The sequence below is a fragment of the Podarcis gaigeae genome (genome assembly GCF_964106915.1).
Source record: "Podarcis gaigeae genome assembly, chromosome: 12".
Lineage (NCBI taxonomy): Eukaryota > Metazoa > Chordata > Lepidosauria > Squamata > Lacertidae > Podarcis > Podarcis gaigeae.
In genome coordinates this window covers 38,224,732-38,248,163 of record NC_139688.1, presented here as the reverse complement: position 1 = coordinate 38,248,163, position 23,432 = coordinate 38,224,732, and the positions used below count along the sequence as shown (strand labels likewise).

The 23,432-nt window shown below is 41.3% G+C and overlaps 1 protein-coding gene across 2 annotated transcripts in view; it reads right to left on the bottom strand.

Moving 5' to 3' along the window:
- CHN2 (chimerin 2) overlaps window positions 1–23,432 on the bottom strand; it is a 146,952-nt gene that overhangs the window by 56,588 nt on the left and 66,932 nt on the right. For both annotated transcript variants that reach the window (XM_083705989.1, XM_083705990.1), the window contains 3 exons: window positions 17,593–17,624; window positions 15,327–15,440; window positions 13,173–13,461 (listed from right to left, as the gene is read on the bottom strand). In XM_083705989.1, coding sequence (XP_083562115.1) covers window positions 13,173–13,461; window positions 15,327–15,440; window positions 17,593–17,624 — 435 coding nt within the window. The remainder of the gene's footprint in view (window positions 1–13,172; window positions 13,462–15,326; window positions 15,441–17,592; window positions 17,625–23,432) is intronic.

Sequence of the window (23,432 nt, the reverse complement as noted above, 5' to 3'; positions counted from 1 at the left end):
AATGGCCGAAATATTGGGAAATAATAGAAAAAAAATGGAGATAATTGGAGGTTGCAGAGTTTGGAGAAATTAAAAGATAAAGTGCGAGACTGGTTACATTATGCTCAGATCAAAGAAGTTTTTAAGTTGGATAAAAAGATAGGATTCCAGGTGGAAAAATCAAAGTTAGAACTGGAATTGTTAGAACCTAAGACTAAGGTACTCTCAAGAATGTATAACTTGCTGCTAAAATGGAACACACAAGATGAAACGTTCAAATCGGCTATGATAAAATGGGCACAGGACATAGGGTATAATATCATGTTTGCTGACTGGGAAAGGTTATGGACCACCGGTGTGAAATTCACGGCATGTAATGCCCTGAAAGAAAATATTATGAAAATGATATATAGGTGGCACATGACCCCAGTCAAGCTCGCAAAAATATACCATTTGTCTGATAATAAATGTTGGAAATGTAAAGAAACTGAAGGAACGTTCTTTCACCTCTGGTGGACCTGCCCTAGAGTTAAGGCTTTCTGGGAAATGATATATAATGAGTTGAAAAAGGTATTTAAGTATACCTTCCCTAAGAAACCAGAGGCCTTTCTTTTGGGCATCGTCAGCCAGAGGGCGTTAAAGAAGGACCGAACATTTTTTATGTATGCAACAACAGCAGCAAGGATACTCGTCGCTAAGCACTGGAAAACCCAAGATTTGCCCACTCTGGAAGAATGGCAGATGCAACTGATAGACTATATGGAGCTAGCAGAAATGACTGGCAGAATCCAAGACCTGGGAGAAGAGGCTGTGGAGGAGGACTGGAAGAAATTTAAGGACTATTTACAAAAATATTGTAAATTGTATGAATGTTAAGAAAGATGTAAGATTATCAACAATATGGCACCAATAAGTTAGTTAAAAGGAATATGAAGATAAATGAAAATATAAGAAAGGATAAATTTTGGATAAATATTATGTTAAAATTAAGCTCTTAAGGTTTGGGTTAAATTATCTAAAATTAGGGATACAATATTGGAAAATTATAATATAAGAATTGAAACAAGGTGATAAATTGCCAGGTAAAGCTCAAAAATTTGGAACGCAGGAACGAGAGTTGTGAGGAAGAAGTGAAGAAAATGTGGGTACTGAAAAATTATATGTTATTTTGTTTGTTTTTTCTATTGTATTAAGAAAATTTTTAATAAATATTTATATATAAAAAAAAGTAATTGCATTTAAATGGACCAGAAGTGTAATCTCCCTTGCATTAATTTAGGACTCATTATTGTTTAAACGGGACACGGGTGGCGCTGTGGGTTAAATTTGCCGATAAGAAGGTCGGCGGTTCGAATCCCCACAATGCGGTGAGCTCCAGTTGCTCGGTCCCTGCTCCTGCCAACCTAGCAGTTCAAAAGCACATCAAAGTGCAAGTAGATAAATAGGTACTGCTCCAGCGGGAAGGTAAACGGCGTTTCCGTGTGCTGCTCTGGTTTGCCAGAAGCGGCTTAGTCATGCTGGCCACATGAAGCTGTACGCCGGCTCCCTCGGCCAATAAAGCAAGATGAGCGCTGCAACCCCAGAGTCGGCCACGACTGGACCTAATGGTCAGGGGTCCCTTTACCTTTACCTATTGTTTAAACATCATTCCAAGTTCCTAACTGAAGCTGCAAAACATTGCCCAGCAATACATAGCAAGTCCCACTGAATTTACAAGCAGTTATTCCTGTGCTAGGCTGCCCACAAGCTTCTTTGGGGAAGCTTCTCCCTGCCCCACATCCTTAGCAAGCCTTCACTGTTATTTCTTTTGTGGGGTGGGTGGGCAGGAATTGCTTACATATCAAGCACTACTACTAATGTCTGTCTACCAGCATTTTTTAATTTTAATTTTTTAATGGAAAACGTTTCAGTTAAAGAAGATAAAGTGGGAGAAAATTAAAAAGGAAACTAAAGGTGCATTCAAAATGCAAAACAAAACCAAAACCAAATTAAAAAAGCCACTGTAATTCTGTAAATACTTGTCTAATTGTAAATTGTACTAGCCCAGATTATAAATGCGCATGGTTTGATCTAGTCTACTCTACAAGGGAACTCTATGCTAAAAATACCATTCTTGGCTTGGTTCTATGGGCACTCATCTTCCTTGCAATACACATCAAAGAACACATGGAATTAGGAAAGTGTATTAATCAGATTAATATGAAATCAAAGGGAGATGCCTGCTTTGCTTCCACCCCAAAGTTTTGTTGTTGTTTTTTTAAAAAACACCCTGGAGTCATTGTTAACAGCTGGAGATCTTCCAATCTCTTTTCAAACATCTATATCATTAAAAGCACACAAGCCGTGTGAATGCAATGAGCAGACATTATGATTTCAAAGTGGAGAGGGCCATGAAAGGGAGAGCAGATGTTACTCCACTGTCACAATTCAAATCCTTCCCTCTTGCGGTTCTTTCTTTGTTGCAGCTTTCCAGGCCAGCTGGGAAAATAATCACTTTCAACAGTGCAGCGGCATAAGACAAACTAGGAAACCTGGGCCTGCAGAGAAGTGGGGGCAGGGGCAGCGAAGGCTTGCAGCTTTCTCCTAATGTGATCAATTCAGTATTGTCAGAAGTTAAAACCAAGGGCTATGTAAAGTGTTTTCAGTGGTACTCCTGAGCATAAAGCACAAAGCGGGATTGGAATTCTATGTTGTGCTAAGGAGATTATTCCGTCAGTTGATGGGCGCAATGGAATCATCTCTTCTCTCCTCCCGTGTGCTGTTCTGGCGGTTCTCCTGGCGGTCCAGAGAGGATTTGGGGGGGGGGTCCATGGGGGTGCATGGAAGGAAGAACTAGATGGGGAAAGCAGGAGTCCTTGTGCTAGCTTCTGCTGGTGCGACTGGGTAGCTGAGTTCTAAACCAACAGGCAGACATAGCTGGGGTTATTTTATTCATTAAAGTACATAAAGGTTCTTAAGTTTATTATTGCATTTTAAAGCCCTGCCCTTCCTCCACAGAGCTCAGGCAGGGAGAAATTTTTCCTCAAAACCACTCTGTAAAGTAGGTTAGCTGAGAGGTGGTGACTGGAGCAAGGTCACTCAGTGAGCTTCGTGGCTGAGTAGGAATCTGAACCTGTTTAGTTCTAGTCCAGCTCTCTAACGTTTCAGAGCACAACCTTTAAAGCCCTAAACAGCCTTGGCCCAGTATACCTGAAGGAGCGTCTCTACCTCCATTGTTCAGCCCAGACACTGAGGTCCAGCACCGAGGGCCACCAGCGACAGGGTGAGCCCCCATTGCTGTCCCAGCTCCTGCCAACCTAGCACTTCAAAAGCACACCAATACGAGTAGATAGATAGGTACCACTGTGGTGGGAAGGTAAACGGCCTTTCCATGCGCTCCAGTTTCTGTCACGGTGTGCCGTTGCACCAGAAATGGTTTAGTCCTGCTAGACACATGGCCCAGAAAGCTTGTGGACAAATACCAGCTCCCTCGGCCTGAAAGCGAGATGAGCGCCGCAACCCCATAGACTTAACCGTCCAGGGGTCCTTTTTTAATCTTGGGGCGGGGAACATTTCTCAGAAGGCTGCATTCCCTTCTGGGAGACCCATGCCACTGGTGGGTAGGTGGGCAGAGAGAAACATGGGTGGAGCAATCAATATAAATGTTGTTTTTGTGCAATAGGCTAGTTTACACACACACACCTTTATCCTCTGTGCAGGAAAACTAAAGGTATTATCAAAGTTCAAAGAAACATTCTGGCAAGACCAAAATCCCCACCAAAGATGTTGTAAAGCATGAGGAGTGAATGGCGCTGCCTGAGGAGAATGCCGGGGTGAACAAGGCCCCTGGTCCTGGTGTTAGGGTTAGCGTACATGGAAGCTAATTTATATGCCTACCCCCACTTTGATTCATTAAAAAAAATACATATAGTCCTATATATCTTTTCAGGGTATTTACATTACTTTTCTATGATAGCACCCTATTGAAAGGGGCCACACAGAGCACCTGAAAAAAAGGATCATAACGTTTGATGACAAAGAAAATATTTTGTCAACACTTTTGTAGCCGGCATTATCTGAAGCCTGTTTCAAATGTCTCAAAACAGTATCCAGTTCCTACGTATAAGGAAGTGACATTCAACGCCTTCTTTGAATGACTCGATTTTTACCCTGGAAAGCCAGAACCTCTCTGTTTCAATTCACTGCTTTGTAAAATGGGGCAACAATGCCTTTCTTCGCAGCATTGGAAGTAATAACAGAAACAGTGTCACATCCACATAATAAACAAAGCCTACACAAAGTACTTCACATGCTAGCTTGATGCACGTGTAAAGATGCACATGTTATTTTTGAAACGACCATCTCCTAACCCTGGAAGCGAATTAGTAAGCTATATTACCCTGTTTAAAAACAGATGGGAAAGAGCAACACAAAGTTCCAGTGTTTGTCAACGTGAATCAATGAGAGATCTAGAATAAAAATGCAAAAACTCATACAGAATACCGACTGTACGAGATTGTATCCGCTATCCACCCTTGGTTTTTTTAAATAAACCTAGCGGAAAAGTTCCCTGATTCAGCTGAAAATCCAAGGGCGACGACTTCATAATGATCACCCGTATCTGGGCAGGAAATACAACTTGAGGTTTGAGAGGTGACTCTGAAGAGAGTCGGGGGGTTGCGTGTAAACAGCAAAACAAGACAGGATGCAGCAACCTGGGAGCTGAAGAGGAAGCTTGGCAACGGACAGCTTAGCAGATGGGATTGGAAGGCTGACAGCCACTTTCAGAGGCACATGTTGTTGCTGATAGAGAGGCAGCAACAGTAAAAGCACACACACACAAAAGGAGAAGGGAGAGGGTTGGGTGATTGCTTACAAGCCCAGCTTTTCTATTCAATTACCGACTGCCATTAAGGGCCGGCTTAGCAAATCTGAGGGCCTCCAGGTTTTGATTAGGGAAAAAATATATTTATCAGCCTCAGGTCTGCTACTGAAATGAGTCCCGCTATAGACAGTGAACATGTTTTGTCCAATTGGGTCATGAATCCCTGCTGCGCACAGACAGATCTTCAAACACCGCACTCTTCCAGGAATCAGGCCTCAACTCACAGGATCATTTTTATCTAGCAGTAAGAGCACGCGGGTCTCACAGAAATCGATCCAGAAGCCATGCTGTGCTTGCTAAATGTTGCACCGGAAATGGCTTTCAGGCTGTGATCCTATGCACAACTGACATGAGGCCAAGCCCAACTGAGCTGGGTGAGATTTGCTTTCGAGTAAACATGCAGAGAATTAGGCTACAACTGTCGGCGGAAAGGGGGAAGATGGGATAGTGGTGCCCTGTAAAACTAGGGTGTGTACATTAGTCCATTTTGTGTGACAATACTATCTTGTCTAAAAATTCTGCCTTAACATTAAGATGGTTATTTTGCCCTCTTTCATAGAATTGGGGTATTTCCAAATAGGAAAAACCTGGTAAGTATTTCTTTAAAACTTGGAAACAACCCACTTGCAATATCTGAATGGCCCATTTAATATATTAAGCACCCTCAGTAAACAGGACAATTTAGGATATATTTTTTAAAGAGAATGTGCTTACTATTTAACAAGCCCTTTTAAAACACCAATACTTTTAAAACAAGCCTGTTGTCCAAGCTGTTTATGTAACTAACAATGTATGCAAAAATTTTTGAAAGGTTTCTACAGCAATTATTCCCAGAAATAATATTTCCTCCTGCTTGCATACACTGCTCGGGTTAAAGCTTTGCCAGATAAATGCACCCTTCACAGACATTTAAATATGTAAATGTAAACATGTAATATTAATTTGCACCCATATTGGAGACTAAACAGGGCAAGGGTATATGTAGACAAATTTCTCAGAGGGTTGATCCTGAAGCATGTGACCTTGCAATAAATCACACATTGTTTTCTGCTTTATGTATGTTCGAAGCTAACATGGGGGCACTGGTCTTGTTTTGCTGTATGAGATGTAGTTCTTTGATGCTTGGCAGAGTTGTATCCCAAAAGGCAGGATAAACACATTAAATAAATAAACAAACCAGAAAAACACATGAAGCTACTGTATTTTTTTTAAAAAAAGTTAAAAACGAAAACCATAAACTCTTAAGTAAAGCTGCCATCTAGTGTTTGAAACATGTAGCTCCGCCAATAAATCACCCCCACTTTTATGAAATGTAAGCCTTACTCGATTCCTTCCTAAAGGATTCAGTAACAAGGCAGGTTATGAGTTAAGGTAGCTACCTATTTTTACCTAGCCTTTTAAATAAAAAGGTTACATGTTATGATTGAATCAATAGCGTTGGTACCGTTATGAAAAACCATAGATCACTTAATCAGAAAAATCTCTAAGCAGTATGTATAAAATAATTATCAAGAAAACATAGATACAATCAGCAAAAATTTAACCCCCCCGAATATATATATATATTATAAAATAATATATATATATTCTATGTCTGGGGAGACTTGCTGAAATAAAAAAAAAATCCAGCAGGCATCTAGTTATAGTGAGGACCAGGGCTTTTTTTCCCAGCTGGAACTTGCCAGAACTCCGTTCCGGCACCTCTCTAATGAGCGCCATTGCCATTATAAGAGAACAAGGGAGGATTTCATGGTGAGTTCCGGCAACTCTTTTTTTAGAAAAACAGCAATGTTGAAGACACATGTCTAGTGTCAATAGGGTGTTCCAATGCATTAAGGTGATGATGCCACACTAAAATATCCGCTCCTTACATATGCAGAACAAAGAATATACAGTATGGCACTTTGTAACTTCGACAAACTGGTAAAACAAGGCATATATGAGGCAAGGCAATCCCTCAAGTAAACTGATCCAAAGCCATTAGGTTCTCTATATGCCAACTTGTCCCAGTAACAAATCAGCATCTTTGAGCGAAGGTTGCATGGAAGAAAATGCTTTCAAAAAGTAAAACTGACTGCAAAAAAGGGGCTTCTTTGAGCTGCATAACTCAAAACCTTCTGTTTGTGCAAAGGAAGCTACATCAATTTACATAGAATTTCAAGTCCTGTATTTGAAAAGCACACTGAGCGACTTGGACACAATGATAGGTGAAAGATTATTGCATTGTTATATTCTCCGTCTCAGAAAACACAGTGAGATAATCAAATATAGATTTGTGCCTACAGAGCTGCCTTATATTTTCCAGTGATTGCACAAAGGAAGAAATCTGGGCAGGAAATGGATGTGCCAGTGTATCATCTTTAACGGGAAATTGTTTATGAAGTTTTCAGTAGCTGTTCCACATGCAATTTTTACAGCTTGAGCTTCGGCTACACTTTAAATACATGTACTGCTGATGCAATTTAGCCACGGTTCCATAGCATGTCCACTTCTAAGCTCGTTTTTAATGACTAAGAATGGACCAGATGTTATGATCAATATTTGAATGTGCCACAGAGCATGTGAAAACAGAATGGCTTTTTTAAAAAAATGAATAAATATGGCTCTATAGCTCCTAAGAGCTTTATTCATTTATATATATATAAAATTATAAACCACTGAATAATATAAAATATAAAGTCGATGCACAACAACGTACAGAGATATACTAAAGCCTAAAACGCCAAAAACTTCAAAATACTAACAAAAATTGCTTTAGTACCTACAGACAATAAAGCTGTTGTTTTACTGGTAGGATTATTCCAGCATTCTTACTTTGGGACAACATTTCACATTCTGCTTTTACAGTCGTACCTTGGATCTCAAATGCTGTGGCTCCTGAACAAATTGGCTCCCAAATGATCGAAAACCAGAAGTGAGTGTTCCGGTTTTCGATCAATTTTCGGAAGCCAAACGTCTGCCGCGGCTTCCGATTGGCTGCAGGAGATGCCTGAAGCCAATCAGAAGCCATGCTTTGGTTTTGGAAGTTGAATGGACTTCCAGAATGGATTCCGTCAGGCTTCCAAGGTACGACTGTACTTTATTGGTAAGGTAAATGCAGTATTTGCTTAACGACAGAATAGCTAGACCTTATTAGAGGCGGAGGCAGTGGCAGCGGCGGGGGAGTTCAACAGCATGCCCTTGAGCCCCAATGAAGGTGTTGCTGATTCACCAGGAGTCTATGAATTACATTTGCTATGATGATGTGTTATGTCAATTTTTGCACACACAAAAAAGACTGGCAAGTATTCACTTTCCTGGGAATGCGGGATAATTTCCAAGTTCCAATCACACGCTCAATTCAAAAGAAACGGACAAACCCCTTCAGATGTGTGTTGTATACTAGCAACCTGTTTTACTGGAGGAAGCTAGAAGATCTTTGGATGAAGCAGACATAATATAAAAGCAACAGGCAAACATTTAGCTGCAGTGCAATGACAGGCCTTCATATGAGAAAACTGAACAATGGTGCAGCCCCCCCCCCCTAATTCTTAAAGTGGCTATTCACCTGATTTTTTAAAAAAAGCGCTGCATGAACATTCATGCATTTATACATTCATTTATTGCCTATTTTTAATACAGCAAGAGTGGAATGCCTATGTTTTTTTAGTTTGAGGGATAACGACAGATAAACATTCTTCTTTTATGATGATGATTTCTGACCTAATATAATTATTCGCATTAAAAAGACCCAAAGAAAAGCAACTAATTTGGCATATACGTTTCATTTTTCTTATGGGGTCTGGCACAGTACTACTAATTACAACTTCCAAAAAACTGTATTATGAGAGTGGACAGATTCCTCAGGCAGTTCCACGTTATGCATTCTCTTCCTAGTTAGTGGCACTGAAACAACCTTCCGCTGACCTGCCCAAAGGGGGAAAGTCTCAGGAATGACTGAGCCATTCAATAATTTCTGTTGTCAACCTTTCGTGCAGGGAAGAATAACTACATCCCACAAATGGTTTAACAAACCTATCAGGGAAATTAATGCCCTCTGCAGTAGTTTCTTGGCTTCTGAAATGCTATCAATAAGAGGTGATGTTTCATTTTCTTTTTTTCCCCACCCAGCCCCCTTAACCTCTCCTAATCACTGCAGAAGCTTAAACTGTGCTTGAAATGTTTGAAAGCCCTTTTTGCAGGGCAACATTAAAGATGAGGGACGCAGGTGGCGCTGTGAGTTAAACCACAGAGCCTAGGACTTGCTGATCAGAAGGTCGATGGTTCAAATCCCCATGACGGGGTGAGCTCCCGTTGCTTGGTCCCTGCTCCTGCCAACCTAGCAGTTCAAAAGCACATCAAAGTGCAAGTAGATAAATAGGTACCACTCCGGCGGGAAGGTAAACGCCATTTCCGTGCGCTGCTCTGGTTCGGCAGAAGTGGCTTAGTCATGCTGGCCACATGACCCAAAAGCTGTACGCCGGCTCCCTTGGCCAGTAAAGCGAGATGAGCGCCGCAACCCCAGAGTCGGTCACAACCGGACCTAATGGTCAGGGGTTCCTTTACCTTTATTAAAGCGTTAATTCTTTCAGTACATTTTTAAAGACATCTTTTTGTTGAGAAATGCTAAACTATCTGGGTAGATAACTGAAACAAACCAACAAACTTTATTTCACCTACTCAAAAATGGGAGTAAAAATTATTTAAGCAACTTCCAGATACTATTATGCGGCAGCTAGACTGGTGACTGGGAGCGGCCGCCGAGACCATATAACACCGGTCTTGAAAGACCTAAATTGGCTCCCAGTACGTTTCCGAGCACAATTCAAAGTGTTGGTGCTGACCTTTAAAGCCCTAAACGGCCTCGGTCCAGTATATCTGAAGGAGCGTCTCCTCCCCATCGTTCTGCCTGGACACTGAGGTCCAGCTCCGAGGGCCTTCTGGCGGTTCCCTCACTGCGAGAGGCCAGGTTACAGGGAACCAGGCGGAGGGCCTTCTCGGTAGTGGCACCCGCCCTGTGGAACGCCCTCCCATCAGATGTCAAAGCGATAAACATCTACCTGATATTCAGAAGACATCTGAAGGCAGCCCTGTTCAGGGAAGTTTTTAATATGTGACATTTCAGTGTATCTTTTATCTTTGTTGGAAGCCGCCCAGAGTGGCTGGGGAAACCCAACCAGATGGGCGGGGTACAAATAATAAATTATTATTATTATTATTATTATTATTATTATTATTATTATTATTATAATCAATTTTACCAAGTACAGTGGTACCTCTGGTTACAAACTTAATTCATTCCAGAGGTCCGTTCTTAAGCTGAAACCATTCTTATCCCGAGGTGCGCTTTCGCTAATGGGGCCTCCCGTTGCGTGCACATGTCTGGCACACAATTTCCGTTCACATCCTGGGGCAAAGTTCACAACCAGGAGCAGCTACTTCCCGGTTAGTGGAGCTCGTAACCAGAAGCATTTGTAACCAGAAGCGTCCGTAACCAGAGGTACCACTGTATACACAAAAATAGCCGTGCCTATTTGCCTCATTCTGATTTTCTAAAGGTGCCAAATCCAAAATTTAAGTCATGCTGATTTTAACGGGTGAGTTAATTGCATACCTAGCATTCTCCTGTTGACATTCTCTCCTTTAGCCATTTTCAAATATCTAAAGGGCTGCCACATGGAGGATGGAGCCATCTTGTTTCCTCCTGCTCCAGAGGCTAGAACCTGAACCGATGGATTCAACTTATAAGAAAGGAGATCCCGATGAAACATCAGGAAGAACTTTCTGACAGTAAGAGCTGTTTGGCAGTGAACAGACTTCCACAAGATGTGATGGACTCTCCTTCCTTGGAGGTTTTTAAGAAGATTGGATAGCCACCTGTCATGTATGATGTAGTCAAGATTCCTGCAGTGCAGGGAGCTGAACTAGATTACCCTCCAGGTATTTTCAAACCCTACAATTCTATGATTCTATGCCATATCTTAGAAGTAGGGATGTTTCTAAGAGGTACTGAGGGGTAGCAGTTGCTCTGCCAAAATAGCTTATGTCCCCTGCCCTGCTTCAGTCACAACATGTTATGGTTCTATACAGCATGGATAAAATCCTTTCTCCCATACTAATAATGGTCTTTGCCAACCATCACAAATTAGATTTTTTCTGGAAGGTAATGCAACGTACTCCAATGAGAAAAAATATTTATTTGCTACGGCTATCAACAATACATTAACTTCCTGCAGCATTTTTCTTAGCACATTTCAGGGACCACAGCTTGGAGACTGGGAGACCGAGCCATGATTGCAAGGAAAACCAACAACCCAATCCTGCTTCCCAAGTTCCACTCAAAAAATTATTCTGTTTATAAGCAGAATAGTAGTGTTGGCTTAAAGATTGGAGGAATATTGATAGCAGGAAACCTATTTCATATCAGTTAGGAGGAAATGTTTCTTAGGGATAGAAAACTATTTTCTCAAATTACAAACTAGTGCCCCTATGTCACACTAATCAACGACCGTCTCCAGCACCCAGTGTTGTATAAAGGGTGGTCGGCAGTGGCTGAAAATTTTTATGTCCTGCACCACCAGTTCTCACAAAATCATCTGTTGGAAAGTTTTTGCAGATGGCGTGGAAGAATCTGAACTTAAGTTTCCCCCCTCTTTTCTCCATACCTGAAATAATGGGTGACACAATGTATTCAGCAGGTGAGCAAATATTGTAAGGGTATGCACATGGATCCATTGGCCAGGGTTTAAAACTACAGTGATCTGATTGTCGGAGGTGTGACAACTTGAAATTTTGGGCCAAAACGATTCCTGCATTGCAGGGGGATGGACTAAATGACCCTCTTGCTCCCTTCCAATTCTGCTATTCTAGGATTCCTTCCTTTTTCTGACAGTGAAGCGCTCAGATTTTGAACTATGCTGAAATAAAACCCCAAAACCAGCTCATCACAGCCTTGCAAGGTGCTTTTCTATTCTGGGCATGTGTCTCTTAAATAATAGTAATTTATAGTTATTGAGTTTAATTTGTGTTACTGTTTCCACAAGCCTGAAATGTCAGTTGCTCTAAATATTATTAAATAAAGCTTTCTTCTGTACTTCACTCTGCTTATGTCTTCCTGGTCATTTGCACTAGAAACGAAAGCCAGTTCAACTTAAGACGTTTGCTGTCTTGAACAGAGAATGTCTTTAGAAATGTCCTTATGGGACTGAAACACTATCATAAATAAAAACTATAAATTACATCTGCCAGCAGCCAGGCACTGCTTTTCAGACGCGGGTCAACAACATAATCTTGATTGCGATGCAAACACATTATGTGAATTATGCATTAAATAACCTTCAAAAGCACTTACACCAGAAAAGAGGTTTCGTTTGAAATATTTTTCAATCTGCGGGAAGACACAACCTCTTATAAGAATATTCATCATTTGTCACACATTTCAAGCTGATTTCAGCTGTATTTCTCCGTGAATTGCTTTATGTTAACTACTACTTGTTTACTCAGCTACTACAAAAACAACTTCAAAAAGCAAAGATGGAAAGAAAGAAAAGCCACGCCCCCAAAATCAGGCCCATTCACCAAAATAGTAAAGCAGAGATTTGAACTTTGTGTTAAAAGCTAACAAACTTGAGATCTGGTGAACAGGCAATCAGCACAAATTCTTACATTCAGGAATCAATAGCAAGGCTACGTTCTCTTTTAGACAGAGATACTGCAAACCAGGTGGGGAGGTTACAATCACCAGCATCTCCAGGTAAGACTGAGAGAGGGGGAATTATGCCTTAAACCTGGAGAGGTACTGCTTATTGATGTATACAATGCTGAGCTCAAGAGACCTAGCTTCTCATTTGAATTTAAATATTTGTATGTGCTCAGGTGCTTTTTTCCACTCATTTTATCTGGAAGATGCTACCTGGACACATATTTCTTAAGTGCAGAAAGGAACCTCCCTGAGATCTATGGAGGAAGGGTGGTATACAGTTGTTGTTGTTGTTGTTGTTGTTGTTGTTGTTGTTGTTGTTGTTGTTGTTGTTATAATTATAATTATAATGGGAAGCTATTGTAGGCAGGGCATGCAATCATCTGGAGTTCATTCCCAATGGAGGAACAGAATAATTTCATAGATCTGATTTCAGCTTTCAGCTTGCACCTCAAATGTTAACATATAAACAAATACATTGGGTTGTAGCCAGCTAACATTTACTCAGAGTAGTCCCACTGATTGAGGTCCATTCATTTCAGTGGGTTTACTTTGACTAAAAGTTAGTTGATGACAAGCCACTGAGTGCCCCAGGTGCATTTTTTAAAGGCAGATCTATATAGGGATTGATTTCCTCATGAATCACCTTACCTTTTCAACTGGTGCGTTTTCTTCACATGTGGTTACACTAGCTTTTCTCGATTCAGTTTTTGATCTACTCAGTCTCCGGGATACTTTTTCTCTAAGCAAAGTAGCATATCCAATGTGTTCATAGATAGGGTTTGTCGTCATTTTTGAAATATATTCAGAGGCCTTGGTTTCTATGTACAGTGTTATCAAGCCGTCTGTTACCAAATCATGTATTGACTCGAACCTCTTTTCCCCTACGAAGTGCTTTCCATCGTAAAAAAGCCTGTAGTTTAAGGTCTGATTGCCAAACCTGCATTAAAACAAAATGAAGTTGTTGCATTAGTGTTTGAACACTAAAAACATTGATTTCTCAGATGATGCAGACTATAAAAAGGCCATGTTCCTCATTAGCTATAAAGGTGGAGGACGAAGTACAGACTCAAGGAACCAGTATATATTCAGATGAAACAGGTTTGTGCCAGGGCTGCATGAACATCTGTTATAGACCGGTGCAGAACATCCTCAACTGCACTCAGAAGAGAACTTTGGACTAATGCAATCCCTGCTTCCCTTCTGCTCTTTTCCTTCTGTTCTTAACTGTGGTTAAACAGTCACAACACAGCATTAGTAAACCAAGTAAACCAAGGAATAGCAGGGTGTCCTCTTACGCAGGAATCAAAACCAGCTCCATGTCTTTAATATTGGCTCAAATCAGAGCCAATGTGGCACTTAGCTATGTCTGAAGTTACCAGGGGGAACCTTGCTCATCACAGGGGACGAGCTGATAGAAAGTCTTGCACAATCTGTGGCATACAATTCACTTTATTGCTTAAATAGGGTTTAGAAATCAGTAAGTGAAGTTGATGAGAGACTCAAGATAGCCTGCGACCCCCTTATTTGCAAATGCAGCACTCATAGCACAATAAGGCGGCCTTCTTCATTTGCACTAGGGGTAGCTAACTTAAGCACCTCCAGGGTGTCGCAGGTTAGCCGCTCTAAGTTTCCTGTACCCAAGATACTCTTTTTTTTTATTAGAAAATTTTATTTACAAAAAAATCACATATCATAATAAAAACATATACATATATATGCTTACAAGAAAAAAGTAAAAGAAAAAAGAGAAAAGAAAAAGGATTACAAGAGAAAAGATAAAAGAGAAGATGACGGAAAAAAAAAGGAAAAAAAAAAGAAAAGAACTAACATAACAGCAGATGATAATTAATACCTTCGATGTATAAAACTAATGTTAGTTCTACTGCAAAGATCACCTAAGGATATGTAATCCAAGACCGAGTTGGACGGAAGTCTGTTTTATCGTCTTTCTTTTTTTTTACCCAAGATACTCTTAAATCATGGTTAAATACAATGCATGGTTAAATATAGTCTTGTGGGTATAACTGGTATAATTTTAGTTCTAACTGGTGATGGTGTTGATATAATGTGAATAATTTTGGGGGTAATTTTGGGCTGTTACTGCCCTTTGGATGCATCTAGACTGGTGACTGGGAGTGGCAGCTGAGAACATATAATACCAGTCCTGAAAGACCTACATTGGCTCCCAGTACCTTTCCAAGCACAATTCAAAGTGTTGGTGCTGACCTTTAAAGCCCTAAGCGGCCTCAGCCCAGTATACCTGAAGGACCATCTCCACCCATATCGTTCAGCCTGGACACTGAAGTGCAGCTCCGAAGGCCTTCTGGCAGTTCCCTCACTGCGAGAAGTGAGGTTACAGGGAACCAGGAAGAGGGCCTTCTCAGTAATGGCACCCGCCCTGTGGAATGCCCTCCCATCAGATGTCAAGGAAAGAAACAACCTTCTGACTTTTAGAAAACATCTGAAGGCAGCCCTGTTTAGGGAAGTTTTTTTATATTTGATGTTTTCTTGTGCTTTTAATTCTGCTGGGAGCCGCCCAGAGTGGCTGGGGAAACCCAGCCAGATGGGCAGGGTATAAATAATAAACTGTTATTATTATCACAAAAAGTGCATAAAATCAACTATTGAGTCTGCAAAAATTTATGCTTTAAAATTTAAAGGATCATAATATCTAACACGTTACAAACTACATCATACCATTTTAAAAAGTATATTGTTTTGCTGTTATAACCACGATTCCTTCAGGTTCCCAATGGCCAACAAGCACTTCTTAAAATTTGCAACAGAAGCAGCAAAGCTCACCTGAGAGCTAGGGTATAGCATCCAGGCTGCCGCTGGCTCTCTCTGAGAATATATGCTCCTTCTACACCTCCAAGCAATTCATCGGCTTGCTCGCGAGAAATGATCCCATGAAACCTGATGGAACAGAAAGCCATCAGGTTAGAGAATAACTCTGAATGGGAGAAAGGCCACAGGAACTCAGTGTTAAAACACAGAAGGAGGACACATAAAAGTCACTACAAAATAGTTCATGATAGGGTTGTGTCCCTCTGTATGTACAACAAACTGATGCCAGGGGGAACATCTTGGGAGGAACCAATAGCAAGGAATGCTGCAGTCAAGATTAAAATTGCGCCCACAAACTTTCCATTCATTTGCTCAGGCTGCTTTTGGTGAATTCTGCTGTCCATGGTGGTGATACACAACTGATTTATTTGCGCTGCATTTTAATTATTGCTTTGGGATTTTCCTACAGCTGTTCTGTTGCTGTTAAAAGCCTCCTTAAAAGGCTGCTGTCTTAGAAAGGCAGGATATAAATATTTTAAATAAATAAATATTGGAACCAGGGGCTTAGCAGGGCCTGGTTTTAGTAATCTGTAACATTTTGCAAGCTCTCTGCCTGTACTCCCAGCTCTTCTGCCTTTGGATCAATTTTATATGACTTCTTCTTCTTTGGCGATCACTCGTGGCCGAGTAAGATAGTCTTCCATGAACATGGTCTTAATAGTGTGTCCGTAGGTGACTGTGGAGGCCAATTCTGGATCCATATGTCCTTCCACACTGGAGACATAGGTTTCCGGGCAGGAGTTGATAATGGTGAGGGTTTGCCAAACGTGCCTTCCTCTTAGCACGTTTCTGCCTTTCGTCCTGAGTTCGAGTGTCTTCAAAGTCCACGACACCTTTGGTAGAGACTGTTCTCCAGCTGGAGCACTTGCAGGTGAATGTTTCCCAATTGTCGGTGTTTATACTACATTTTATTAGATTTGCCTTGAGAGAGTCTTTTGCTGACCACCAGCATTACGCTTTCCAGCATTTTAAAGTTTGGAATAGACAACACCAGATTCAGACTGGATCATATAGCTCAGTCTGTAGAGCTCTTAATCTCAAGGTTGTGGGTTCGAGCCCCACACTGGGCACTGTAGATGATCCATGTGGCCCCTTCCAACTCTACAATTCTGTGATTCTGAAAAGGAGACCTAAGTTAAGATTTACAAAATAAATGAAGAAGACTGGGTGGAAGAGCCCTTCTCCCTGGCTCTGCTGGTGGCGGGCGGGTCCACTGCTACAGAAGCCCCTTGCTGTACAATGGTGCCCCGCAAGACGAATGCCTCGCAAGACGAAAAACCCGCTAGACAAAAGGGTTTTCCGTTTTTCGATGCGCTTCGCAAGACGAATTTCCCTATGGGGTTGCTTCGAGTCTTGCGATTTTTTTTCGCTTTCCCCCCTTTTTCTAAGCCGCTAAGCCGCTAATAATAGCCTTTTAGCCGCTAAGCCTTTAAAAGCCGCTAAGCCACTAATAGGGTTGCGTCGCAAGACGGAAAAACCGCTAGACGAAGAGACTCGCGGAACGGATTATTTTCGTCTTGCGAGGCACCACTGTACTTGTATTAATGTCAGGCTGCCGTTCACAGCCAGTACAAGTTTCCAAAATGGGGTGGAGCAGAACAGGCCAAGGATTCCCTGGATTTTAAGCTGGCCCATTGACAGGTGGCCCACTCTACTGCACCTTACCAAGGACGATAAGGCTGTCAAAGGCTATGAATCACGATGGCCTTGTTCTCCTGTTGCAGGAAGAAAACCTCTGAATCTTAGCTGTTGGAAATCACAAGCTGGGAGAGTGCTGCTGCTGCTGGCTGCCCTGAGAATAGGATGCTGGACTAGATGGGAACCTGGCTTTACCCAGCTGGTCTTTCCTTTTAAACAAACAACCAAAGCAAAAACATCCCCACCACCTTCTTTCCTGACCAACAGCAGTGGCTCCACTTCTCCAGTTGTTCCCAGGGCTGGGTTAGGATTGCTCTACATCTCTAACTGCAAAATACACACTGAAATGTATATACACTATAGGTACCACCTGAAAAGACAATTCACATGCATACAAACGAAGAGTCTGGGAAATCAAGAAAAACTGAGTAAGTACGTGGAAAGAAATGGAGAAATAACACTGAGTTAAATTATCTCTTTGTTAACATTAAATGATCTCTTCATAGCAATTTTAAATTGCACAGTGTCATGCATCAGGTTATTACTTAAAAAGTTATTTTCCTACAAATAATTTAATACTTACTCTCGTCCGTAGTATTTTGGTCTGTTCTCCACCTAAATGGAGGGGGGGGGGGAGAGAGAACACAGTTAGATATACATTAATAGAAGCAACAATAAAAATTTAAGCTGGTAAAACAATAATATCATCAATATTTGCCCAACCACAAATACTTTAGGTTACAACTTTAAAAAAGTGTTTTAGGGTGAAAGAAGTGTTGCCTGCAGAGCAGGAAGCCTGGAGGATGGCATCCTTCATCTAAGAGAGCACAAAGGATTAATTTTAAATGCTACACGTAACGCTGAAAATTTTAATCTGGCAATTATACGCAAACAAATGCCAGGCCAGCAGGGGGCAGTTCCTTACAAAGTTTGATGCACTATGTTTTTGTTCAATGTTCATCTAATATTTGGAGCATAGTGCTGGAATATTAACAGTTGCCTCTGATTTAAATAGTCTTTACTAATGTGCTTTTCACTGGCACTTTCAGTAACCAATACTAAATTATGGCTGGATCCATAAAGATAGGTTTTAAACATTTCATTTTAATGTTTTAATCTTTATTGCAATGCTAAGAAAGAAAGAAAGAAAGAAAGAAAGAAAGAAAGAAAGAAAGAAAGAAAGAAAGAAATGCCCTGCAATGTTTATTAGGCAACCCAGTCAGGTGTAACCTGTTACAAATAGTAAAATTATTACTACTACACAGCAGGGTCCTTGGGCTGGTGATCAATGTCTTGCAAGTCTCAGGATACCTAATTACACAAGGCAGAGAACATGAATGCACTGCAGGGTAACCTGTTTCTAACAATGCATGTTACACTGCCTATTTGCAATGCTATTGTCTTTGGTGTTCACACACGCTATATCCAAACAGAACTAAGCTGGGGCTTGGTTTCCAGCTTGTTTACGGTTATTCCTACTTGTCTGCCTAGATTTTTCATCGGTAACATGTTCCAGCTATTGTGGCTGTCCACAAAAATTCCTAGGGTCAAATGACCTCAGTGGTGCAGAACGCCTTCCATCAGTTACACCCCTATCTGGACACAGCTAGCCTAACTTCTGTTGTCTATGCTCTGGTAAACTCTAGGTTAGATTACTGCAATGTGTTATACGTGGGACTGCCTTTGGGGATGGTTTGGAAATTGCAGCTGGTGCAGAATTTGGCCGCCAGGATGCAAGACAGTTTGAGTAAATTAACACCAACCCTGACTCAACTACACTGGCTACCAGTTAGCTTCAAGGCCCAGTTCAAAGTGGTGGTTTTGACCTATAAAGCTTTCTGCAGCTCCGACCCTCAAGGACCGCCTCTCCACACATGAACTGACCCTGTGATTGCCATCTAAGATCCTTCTCTGTGTGCCCCACCTCCCCAAGAGATCCGAAGGGTAGCAAGATGAGAATGGGCCTTTTTTCAGTGGTGCTTCCCTATTTGTGGAATGCTCTTCCCAGGGAAGCTCACCTGGTGCCATTGTTGCATATCTTTAAAGGGACCCCTGACCGTTAGGTCCAGTCACGGACGACGCTACGGTTGTGGTGCTCATCTCGCTTTATTGGCCGAGGGAGCTGGCATACAGCTTCCGGGTCATGTGGCCAGCATGACTAAGCCACTTCTGGCGAACCAGAGCAGCGCACGGAAACACCGTTTACCTTCCTGCCGGAGCGCTACCTATTTATCTACTTATATTGCATGATTTTGAACTGCTAGGTTGGCAGGAGCAGGGACCGAGCAATGGGAGCTCACCCCGTCGCGGGGATTTGAACCGCTGACCTTCTGATCGGCAAGCCTTAGGCTCTGTGGTACGTATCTTTAGGCACCAGCAAAAACATTTATTTTCTGCTAGGGCTTTGTCTTTTAATTATCTGTAGTCTCCTTTAATTGCTGGGGTGTTCTGTTCCTGCCTTTAAAAGTATGAAAGTATTTTAGATTTTTTTCTATTCTTTGTCTTTTTTAATGTTTATTATTTATTGTTGTAGGTCACTTTGGATTGCACTGGCAAAAAAAAGCAACTAATCTGTTTAATAAATAATAGTAACAACATATAACACAGACAAACTCAAATGTTGCTTGTTTCTGTTTAGTACAAATTTTGTCCCTTGAGAGCTCAGAATACAGTGCTTAGCTGGAAACCTCATAAATATCTGTCAGCAATTGCCAAAACCAAAACTCCTGATGATACAGTAAAAGAATCTAACTTATCTTTTACATATCCTTTGATGCATTCCACCCCCCTTGCGATAGCATACTAGAAAATTTTCTGAAACCCCAAATCCTCAGCAGAGGAATCTCTCTGCAATGCCTAGTGTCTATTTGCTTACTATATTTTTATCTCAACATTTCTCCAAGGAGCCCAGAGCAGCATTCTAGCGTCACCACAACCCAAGTGTAAAATGTCAAACAGCTTCATGAAAATGCCTTTCTCAAAAATAACGTTTTGTGAGGTTCAGGCATGGCCCATCTCTCTGACTTCAAGATCATAGTTCATACAGATATGACAGCTTCTGAACACACTGACATAGCTAAGATTAGAGAAAACTGCATCTCACAAGGCATCTTAAAATGAATGTGTGACTCCAAGCAAGTCCACCCACAATGACAAACTGTGGCAGAAATGTGCAACACTATACAGTACTGCTTTGAAGGATGGAAGAATTTCTGGATCAATTTCTGTTATGTTAATGCATGGTAGACATGCATTGAAGACTTACTGGATGTTGTTTGGAGCTGTAACCAATGTAATCTTAAAAAGAAGAGTTCTGCCGAAACTAGTGGCATTTTTTTTTTTTTGCAAGTAAAATACATTTAGAATCAAGGTGTGCACTCTTGATGAGTCAACAAAACATATATGCTAGGTGTAAGATTGCAGTGACCTTGAACTGCAATTCCTCCTCTTTGGAACGTCTGCTATAGTGATCTCCAGTAAGCACAGTAAAAATGTTATTGTAAAAACATGCCACTGTACAGCAGAAACTTCACAGAAAAGCATTATGACCAATGACTGTGGGATAAATATATGCCCTAAATACAATTTCTCCTCTCAAATAATCTGCATTCAAGATGATGTGTGAAATCACCCTAATGACTTCTTATGATTTTTTAATTAAACCAGCTTTTAAATGAAAATGCTGCTTCTTCATAAATTGATGTAAGTAAAAAAAAAAAATGTAAAAAAGGGCATTGAAAATGGTGGCACTGTTTCAGTTGTAGAAGAATTCATACAATTTAAAGGAAAATGCATCCAGTTTTCTTTCTAATCTCCAAAACAAAGTATTTGTCAAGAAGAGAAGCAAAGAAAAAGGACTTTGACTGCATTTCCAAATGCTAATAAAGTTTTGTAGATGTGTATTCTTTCTCCAGGACCACAATGGACTTTTTTGTGGGGGGGGGGGGAGTATAGGTTGCAGATTACACTGAAGATTTTATCTAGGATTTTGTAACTGGGAGTAGCTAGAGTTGCATTTACCAATCACCAGTATCTTAAAGATCAATTTACAACCAGACAGCCTCTGTAATTATCTTTGTGCACCCACACCCAACCATGTTGCCTAATCATCTAATCTGTTAATGATGGGAAAATCTGAAAAGTGCATTAGTAAGACGTTCAAAGTCCAGAAGATACAATGCCCTTTAGCACATTAGTCATGGTGAGAGTAAAAGCCCAAATGTAGTATTTTGATCAGATTAGGTTATATCCAATGTTGGCATGTGAAGGAATGTTACCAAAGTCTAGAAATCTACCTTAAAGAGTAGTGGATAGCAAACATGTCAAGCCCATTCAACAACCAAGGAACAAAACAAGATAATTAAATAGAGAGGATATAAATGACAATCATTTCAGATACAGTGGTACCTCAGGTTACATACGCTTCAGGTTACATACACTTCAGGTTACAGACTCTGCTAACCCAGAAATAGTACCTCGGGTTAAGAACTTTGCTTCAGGATGAGAACAGAAATCGCGCAGTGGTGGCGCGGTGGCAGCAGGAGGCCCCATTAGCTAAAGTGGTGCTTCAGGTTAAGGACAGTTTCAGGTTAAGAATGGACCTCTGGAATGAATTAAGTACGCAACCAGAGGTACCACTGTATATAGAAATAAAGTGTCAATGACATGTACTTGGTTAGATGTGAGGGAAATGCAAATCGATTTGATCTGTAGGCTCACCTTCTAAAGAATTAACAACTGTTCAACGGGCAGATTCTACCATATCTTACAGGAGAATCTGCTAACAACACAGGCAAGTGAGACAGCAAGCCAATAGGGACATAACAAAGATAGACAAATCTGTAGAAGTTCAGCAAACAGTCGATAAGGATCTGGATTCACAAAGGAGGCCACTGGGTTTCAAGCATGACTTCATTGTGTGTAGGACTGCTGCCAGCAAACAAAAAGTCACAGATTTCAGAGCTACTTTAATAGCTCTCAGTCGATCGCAGGCTGATCTGCTTGTCGGGTCAAAACATTTGGGAATAATTTATGAAGGATCACTTCTTATGTTACTTTTTAGTAAGAGAAGTAGCAGGAAATGTTCAGATGTGGCTCTTTGCTGCTTTCAAGGAGCCATACTTCACATGAAGTTGAGTTGGGTGTAATGGTTAGTTAGTTTGTTGGACTAAGAGTGAGGAGACATTGGATTCCCTTTGTACTCAGCCCTGAGACTCAACTGGGCCAGTTGCTCTACCGGTCTCACCTAAGTCCTGGGATTGTTGTGAAGGTAAAGTGGCATGGAAGAACCAGGTGAATTACCCTGAGCATCTTACGATTAAAGGTAGCAAGATGAGAACCAGAGCAGCACACGGAAACGCCGTTTACCTTCCTGCCAGAGCGGTCCCTATTTCTCTACTTGCACTTTGACGTGCTTTCGAACTGCTAGGCTGGCAGGAGCAGGGACCAAGCAACGGGAGCTCACCCCGTCGTGGGGATTCGAACCACCGACCTTCTGATCAGCAAGTCATAGGCTTTGTGGTTTAACCCACAGCGCCTCCCGTGTCCCTATCTTACGATTACGAATAGTTAAAATTAATGGCAGTTCCTAAGGCTCAGACGCCATGGCAAACCAGGGTTCATCTAAAATAGAATCTAAAACTGATTAAATCTAAAACTAGGTTAAATTGCCTCCATATCTGTTGTCTTCTATTTCCCCCTCAACTTTACTTCCTCCAGGCCAGACTGTATATCCGAATACAAATCCACCTGCTCCACATTTACAAAATTAGGACTACATTTCCTTTCCTTTCCTTTGGAAAAGTCTCTTATTCAGTTGCCAGGTGGACAAACCATCCCTGGGGAACAGACTATTTCATCCTGAACAAATTTCCTTTCCTGGCATCAGTACCTAAATATACATATTTAATTAAGTCATTTATCTAGTTGGAAAACATTTGAGATTGACTCACTGGACACAATCTGCTTTATGATGTCATCCTTCTGCAGTCTGAGACACTTAGTATACATGGTATTGTTTTATACTTTGCATGACATCATCCAGTTTATGATGTCACCCTTCTCCCTTTTCTGAGATGCTTAGCATACGAGGGACAAGAGCAGGTCAAGAAGTTTTGAAAGAGATGTAAGCAGCTAAGATGCCCCAACCTGTTCCCACACCCCACCGGCCAATCTTTTACGCAAAAGGTGGGGTGCACTAACTCACAAGACTCACTCACTTTGCAAATGTTGCAAACACACTCTCCTTGGTGGGGAGTTAGCTCCCGTCTGTGAAGGTGGTGTCTGGTTCTAGATCACAAGCTTGTACCCTTCTGTTTGGGCTCCTGTTCAGTCTCTGCCACCTCCGGTTCTGCCTCCTCCCACCCCTCCAAGTCCTTCTCAGCCTCTGCTGAGGCTCTGTGTTCTGCAGAAAAGCTGGAGGAA